Source organism: Pomacea canaliculata, linkage group LG5, assembly GCF_003073045.1.
Source record: "Pomacea canaliculata isolate SZHN2017 linkage group LG5, ASM307304v1, whole genome shotgun sequence".
In the NCBI taxonomy this organism is placed as follows: domain Eukaryota; kingdom Metazoa; phylum Mollusca; class Gastropoda; order Architaenioglossa; family Ampullariidae; genus Pomacea; species Pomacea canaliculata.
In genome coordinates this window covers 23,539,402-23,547,358 of record NC_037594.1, presented here as the reverse complement: position 1 = coordinate 23,547,358, position 7,957 = coordinate 23,539,402, and the positions used below count along the sequence as shown (strand labels likewise).

Here is a 7,957-nt window from a genome sequence, read left to right as displayed (position 1 = left end):
GCTTTACTCTTTAACTGCGTTCGAAAAAGAAAAAAAAGTAGTTGGGGGTGAGGTGTAAGCAGCTCCAGCAATGATGGGATCTGCGCACAGCTCTAAAATGATGCATCTCGTGTGCATATATCTTATACACCAACAACCGTATGAGCAACTATATGGCCATAGAAATGTTCAAGTACGTCTCGATGGCAGATTTTCACACACTGTGACACTACGTCAGTGAACAACCATAAATTGTAATGGTCTCCTGCACCTTGCAAAATCTGACGAACATCAACGGTGTGCTTACCATGTGGTATTGTGAAATCGTTCTTCTTCGTCTGTTATATTGTATTTAGAGTTTTTAACTTCAGAATCTATATAAAAAATATATATTAAAAAAAAGCCATCACCTTGCCAACAGAGGCTGCCTGCTTGAATTTCTTCGGGGTTGGAGAACCACAGTGTTTCAACTGTTTGCTTTGAATCTTTGATTCTTTGATTCAAGTTCGAAGCACGGATTTAGGTGGATTGCTGTCTGTCTGCCGAGACCATTGCGAAGTTCTCTGCTTTTTGTCTCGGTGAGCCATAAAAACCGGAAACTTTGTATACACCTACCTCGTTTTAGTAGTTAACTGGGAAAAATCGTCTGCCAGCAGTCCAGTAATACAAGTTCGTGTTCGAACCTAAGTTTCATTTTGAGTTACTAATCGGCGCTAGAAATTCTCAGGGTTAGTCTAAAAGCGAGTCAGAAGTGTCCTGGAAATGCCAACTCTCTGAAGCTTTTGCTCTGAGGTCAATATTCTTCGGACCCTTCTTGAAGACAGCTTGCTCATCCCCAAGATCTCAGTTAAAAGAGTGTGGACTCAACCAGAACTCACGCCTATATATGGACTTAGATATCTGCTGGACAGGAAGACGTCTGTCATCCAAAATCCAAAATTTGTTGCACTACCCTTCATCTTTGTATGGGCCTCACTATCACACCAATTAAAACAGAAATCTGTTTTAGTTTTTCTAGTTTTATCAGAAGTGATAGTGTGATACAACAACAAAAATATTTAGCTCTTTCTGGGTGAAGTTTAGAACTTTTTAAACGACACTTAAAGTCGCATCTTATTAAGAAAAGTATGTAGCATGTAAAGATTGGGTTTGACACGGAATGATCCTTGACACAATGTTCGAGTTCAGTTGAATTCAATGTTTTGGGGAAAAGAAAAACCCAAGACGTCGACATATTCGATGTTGTTGGGTCGCTGTAATGTCACCAGACGCTGTCTAATGCTATCATGTTTTAATTATGTAAACAACCTTTGATCTCTTCTTGTTGCGTCATTGTCAGAGATCACAAGGGGAATGACGTCTGTTATGATATCATTAATTGGTAATGGCGTCATTGATGTGTCATTGAAGCGTGTGAACGTAATCCACCGCACCCCGCGCTGACTGCCTTTGCTGGCTGTGGCAGTTATGGTGTCCACTAGGAGGACTGCGGAAGTATCACACTGGCATCTCATGCCGGTAGACATCCTTACGACAGTCTTCGCCTTGCTGCCTGAAAAGGACAGGTGCCAGGCTGGCTTGGTGTGTAAAGCGTGGAACGCGGTAGTGAACACACCACATCTGTGGAGACACCACACATTTTCCTTCCGCGGCACGAACGGGAAGGAGGCATGGCGGGCCTGCAAGTTTGTGGAGAGCGCGCTGGGTGCCCACGTCTTGCACATGGTCCTAGAAATCGGCATGCCGGTCGTCCTGAACGCCAAGACCATTTCGCGGTCTGTCGAGGCCTTCTTGAGCGACCGCGCCACCCTCTCGCTACGCCTGAAGAGCTTCCAGTGCACCGGTCTGGAGTACTTTCAGTCCCCCGTGTACCGCATTGCACGCCACCGCAACCGCATGGTCCGCGCACTGTGCACCTTCCTACGCCGACAGAAATGGCTGGAGGAGATCGACCTGGCTTGCTGCCAGATGGGACGACCCGACGGAACGCGAGTGCTGAAGGCCATCGCCTACAAGGGGCGCCGAAGTGTCAAGAACCCGCAAAGTCCTTTAACCTACCTAGAGCTTCGTCACTTCTTCATGCAGGAGGCCAACATCTTGGACTGCCCTTTGTTTCCGGTAGAGATGAGGCGTTTCGACTCCCTACGGCATCTGTGCCTCAACCACAGCTATGTCAACGACGACGTGTTGGACAACCTGACCAACCCGTCCAACACGCTGCGGGTCCTGCAGCTGCAGGTGGAGGTCTCCCAGTACATACACCTGATTCCGCTCTCAACAGCCATCCCCAGCAAGTCTGTGTTGACTTCCGCGGGATGGCGTTCCGCTGCGGGCAGGTGTCCTTTGCTACGTGTCTTCATCACCATGAAAGGTCGGTTCCGCGCCAACGACTTCACGCGAGTCCTCGTTCCCGGCATTCCGCTCGCAGAGCTGCGCGTGACCTCAGTGGTGGCGTCACTCTTCTTTGGCTTGGAGGATTTTCTTCCGCACCTTAGGGTCTTGATGGATCTGATGAATCAGCATTATAGTGGCTACCTGAGTACGGTCTATCTGTCTCTCTCTCTCACACACACACACACAATGACTTTGCACATTCATTCATTCATCATCTCTTTATTTTAAAATTTGTTTCTATTTATCAGTCACTGCCTGGACTATTCTGCGCAATAACACGTTTGGGAAAAAACATTCTCTCTAAATGATGTTTCAAATCAAATCAGTTTGATCTCACTTTCATCCCATTGTTATTTTGTAACTAATTACGAATGCTGTAGTCAATTCGAGTGGACGGTGTGTTCTCTGTTGGCATTGACACGGTGCCCTAAATCAATCACCGGTAATCAGTTAATTCAACAGCTCTCGCTTGCAGAAGATATAACAATAGAACCTAAATCCTAAGATAAAATTAAGAAAATATTCGTCATCTTTGTCGCTGTCATCCTTATCAACATCTTCCTTGTCATCCTCGTCGTCCTCCTCAACGTCATTATCCTTATGTAACACTTCTGCTGGGCTCTGTATAAACACCTTACAATGTGTCTTCATCTCAGAATATCTGCATGATGACTTTAGTGGAATCAACTTTGTCATGGCCGCTAGAGTTGTGCACTGTTTGAATGATGCTTTTTTCCCTAGCGACCTTCCACATCAACTGGAGCGAGATGGGCGCCATCTGGCCTTATGAAGCAGACCTGGTGCGCCTGTTTCGGCAGTGCCGATTTCTAAGTGACGTGATTTTGACGATGCGTGTACCCGTTGACACACTCCTCAACATCCACAAAGCCGTGGTTGCAGAAAAACGAGGTATGCATTTGCATCTATTCGCACTCACTAATACCTAGGATTGGTTTTACTGTTAGTCGTCTACTAAGCAAAGACGCCAGACATGAACATGCGAGAAAAATTCAACGATGAAAGCTGCGTGTTGTGTTGGCCTACAGTTTATTGTAATTATAATGTATCCAATATTGCCGTGTTACTAAGACTTCTCTTGTCAAAGGAAACTTCTCAAAGTTGATTCTAATTAAAACCGATCTGAGGTCAACACCGTGACTCAGGCAGATTAATCGGACTGGTTACTGAATACACTAAGCACCTCATGCCGTCTGAACTCGATCTCAAAGATCTGGGGAGGCTGTTGCAAAGTGAAAAGTAGGGAAATTTAGATTGTAAGCTTGAAGGTCATCAAGACCTTATTGTTGTATGTGTTGTAATTGGAAAGTTTAGGGTGTGGGTAAACAGGTTCTGGCTAGCGTCAGAATGAATAAATCTTAGGTATGATGCCGTGCCTAACTAGTGAACCTGTTCTAAAAACAACGGTGAACGTATGAGCCAATGAGGAACCAGGCATTTGTTGTTTTTGGGGGGTTTCTTTTGTTTATGTATCATAAGCCAGGTTCGAAAAACCATTCGAGTGCATGAAACCAGCCCCCACACCTTCGTAAGCTCACTCCCTTCCTGCCAGCACCGGACTTTGAAATTGATCTTTACAACGCGAGGATCGGTATAAACAATGTCTTGAATTTCAACAGGACGAAATACACATTACTTTATGTCATCCATTCCTTCATCGTTTAGTACACAATAAACTTCTCGCATGTCTCGTGCAGGTCGCATGAAGCTCCAGATTGCAGGGCTGGAGCCTCCGCTGATGGAGAACTTTTGTCTCAATTTTCCCTACATCACCGTCAAACATCTCGGGGACTGAGGGTGGCCCCTTCTTCCTCGCTGACCGCAAGGATAGCGACTGCTGATGAATGTGCGTACATGGCGCCGGCAACAAGACGGCACCGATTTGTTGTCTACTATTGCTTATACATCTCATTCCTCAACACTGGCAGAGACATAAGTTTTCCCCGCTTTTAAAATTTGATCCTTGTAAAGATGTAGACATCGCGGCACGGCACGACCTGACTGTAAGGCTTGGCTACAACCGAACACTGTAGATGCACTGAGATGGATTACTAACTCTCTCTATTACTACCTGCTCAGCATCAGCATGAAAAGCTTAAAAAATTGAATTTTAATGCTTCAAGAGAAAGGGGCATTTTTTTCAAAGTAGAAATGTAACAGCATTTTTTCGATCAGTAATTTTATATTATCTGTAGATTATCTAATCAACCTGATGATAACGAAAGGGCAATATTGAAAAGAATTATGGCTTCTAGAAAGGATGCAAAAATAATCTTTCTCATTTGCTTGCCTTACTTTCCCCTTACGTCCATTAAACTAAGTGTTATTCGAGCAATGGCTTTTAGACATAAACAGTCTAGTGCTATATGGAGACACTAGATCTTTTGATAAGTGGTATAGAATTAATTCCTATTCGTAACAATTTGCCTTTTCTCCATTTACAATGAGCTCAAATCAAGTCTTTTTTTTAAACTGGGAAAACATTGTTCTTAAAGGAAGACGTGAATCAAATACAGTACACAGCACATGAGTTTTGTAAACAATAATACAGAAAACAGTTGTACTTATTTCATATCTGTAATACACATTGGACGAAATTTATATTTATAGATTTTACGTCTAATTGATCTGTGGCATATATTTGTATAATAAAATGATTTCTTACAGCAATATTGGTCCAAAACAAATATTTTGTTTCTTCACTTTTTTTTTTGCGGTCCCCTCACTCACTCCGCTGTGATGAGAGCAGTCTTGACATGAGATATCGTGCGAGACCTGATATGCGGAGTTGTTGGGGCATGATTAAGAGACACAAAGACGATACAGCATTCTCCTCTGTCAGTTCTGTCTTCATTTTTGTTTGAAATACGTACTCGTGGACATCACGAAATAGGTTCATATACCACACACAACTTTCAAACAATAGATAATTCTTCGTTCTCCAAAGCATAACACAGGACGGCACAATTGTTAAGAGAAAAGGACATTTACTAGAGTGATGGAACTGTAATTATAGCAACAAAACAAATATAGGAAGTTTCCCTTTATCCCTTCTCTTAGGCACAGAACATCAAATTACAACACAATAGGAGATCAATTTCAGTGTTTTTATCACCTGTAAAACTAACTACTATTAACTTGACACATTTGTATATACAGTAATGGCGATCCATTCTAAACAAGATAAGATACATACGACACCTCGACCATTTCATGAGAAGGAAGATTACGTCCCCCGGCGTTTGTTTTTTTGAACCCCTGTTTATGGAATTTGCCTTTTTTGAGAATTCCTAGATTTGTTACTAGGTTATTCTTACAATGTTTTACAGGAAATATAAGTGCAACTTCTGACAACAACTGAAAAACGACAACGAGCTCTCTTTTGCCGGAGGTCGATATTTCAAACACGCTAGTTTAAAATTTCAGTATTCAGAGTTTCGTAAACGAAACTATTCCGCAGTTAAATTTAAGATAAGATGTTATCGATTCTGTATTAATACGGGAAGCCCAAAAGTCGTGTGTTTTTCAATTTAAAAAATTTTAGTTTCAACTTGTTTTCAAGCGCTAGTCGATTAAAAGTATAGATTTCGAATTGCGTTGTGTAGTGTGAACTGCGGTAGTAACGGAGACAGAAATTCAAAGGACATCGACTCAGACGTTATATTTTCCGTAAAAAAAAAAACTCTTCTCTCTTTCTTTCTTTCTTTCTTTCTTTCTTTCTTTCTTTATTCTCACTGAAATTAGCAAAAGCATAGTGAAACAAGTAATAATCAAATTAATTTATAATCATAATCAAGGTTTGCAAGTCAATGTGACAAAATCACTGCGTCTTGTTTGATTAATATCTTTATTTTGTAGATTTCTTCAGATGTAGGACTAGATGAGTGGTTCTCAAAGTATTTCGGACCGCGGATCACTTTACTTAAGTAAAAAATATGGCGGACCACCAAGTCCTAAAAATCAGTCTGTACTATGAATTTCAAATTTAAATTGCCGCATTTGTTTCATTACAATTCAAAACTAAATGTACTTCTGTCACAGTAGTATAGTAATCAGTTGACATAAAACTACGTATACCTCGTTCTTCGTAATTAAAATGTTAATGCGAGGAATGTATCACTTTAAACATCACTTTGCTGACATATGACGACTGTAAGCCGGGGACCATCTGACTTATGTCCGCGGACCACACTTTGAGAACCACTGGACTAGATTTATAAAAGCGTAACGTTTTAATATTCCGTTACCCTCTCAAGCACTGGACCAGGGAAAGGACAAAAAGATAACCTTGCCTCCTAAGAGATGTTTGTTTGCTTGAGTCCAGCAGAATTATTCTACAAAACTGACAGTCTTCACACTTTATGCGTTGGGAAGGAGGGAAAGGTGAGCAAAGAATTATAACTCCTACACTCCTGACGACATAAAAATCGTGTTAACCTGGTTGTTACTTTACCTTTCAAGAAAAGTGTCTCAGTTACATTTCTTAGAAAACGATATAGCTTGGTGTGGCACACCTCATCTGTAAAACGTTTAACATGTATCCGTGTGTAGGGAGTGGATGGCGCAGGTTGAGAAGATACATGTTCTTCACCCTTTCCTTCTTTCGAAATTCGATCCTTGTAAAGGTGCAGACATCTCCATGCCACGGCACGACCTGTCTTTCATAGTTAGTGACCGTGTTCACACTGAAACACGTATCACTTGTTTTATGATGGGGAAGCAGGGAGAGGCAAGTTCACCACTCTCTAAATAGGTCTGTTATCTCTTGCGTGATTCATTCTAGAATTCCCACTGCAAGGCTTGGCTACAACCGAGCACACTACATGCTCCGAGATGGATCACTAACTCACTTTGTTACTACCTGCTCAGCATCAGCATGTAAAGCTTAAAAAAGTAAATAAAACATTAGTCAACAGTTAATTGAATGAAATAGCGTTTCACGCGCCAAGAGAAATGAGCATTTTCTTCAACGTAGAAATGTAACAGTTCCATTGCGATCCGTAATTTGATATTATCTATTTATTATCTAATTAACCTGATGATAATGAAAGGGCAATATTGAAAAGTTTTATATAGCTTCTAGAATGATATAAAAATAATCTTTCTTATTTTCTGGCCTTACTTTTCACTTACGTCCCACGCTATTAAACTAAATTTATATTTATAAATTGTACATGTCTAATTGATCTGTGATATTTATATAATAAATAATTTCTTACAAAAATAATGAAGTCCCTAAACGAACACTTTGTTTCTTTACGGGTTTTTTTTTTTTTTTTTGGTGGTCCACTCACTCCGATGTGATGAGAGCAGTCTCGACATGGGATATCGCGAGACCTGATATGTGGAGTTGTTGAGTCATGAGTAAGAGACACAAAGACGATATAGCATTCTCCTCTGTCAGTTCTGTCTTAATTTTCTTTGAAATAAATACTCGTGGACATCACGAAATAGGTCAGCATGCCACACACAACTCTCAAACAACAACTCTCCTTTTTCCAAAGAATAGCACAGTACGGCACAGTTGTAAGTGAAATGGGTATTTATACGAATCAATGGCAGTGAA

General features: G+C 41.2%; 1 protein-coding gene across 1 annotated transcript; it reads left to right on the top strand.

Moving 5' to 3' along the window:
- The first annotated feature begins 1,368 nt into the window (after positions 1–1,368).
- Positions 1,369–5,948, top strand: LOC112565185 (F-box only protein 39-like). Its single transcript, XM_025240516.1, has 3 exons — positions 1,369–2,518; positions 3,115–3,282; positions 4,089–5,948. The coding sequence occupies exons 1-3, from the start codon at positions 1,447–1,449 to the stop codon at positions 4,184–4,186; spliced, it is 1,338 nt and encodes a 445-aa protein (XP_025096301.1). The 5' UTR covers positions 1,369–1,446; the 3' UTR covers positions 4,187–5,948.
- Positions 5,949–7,957: the final 2,009 nt, after the last annotated feature.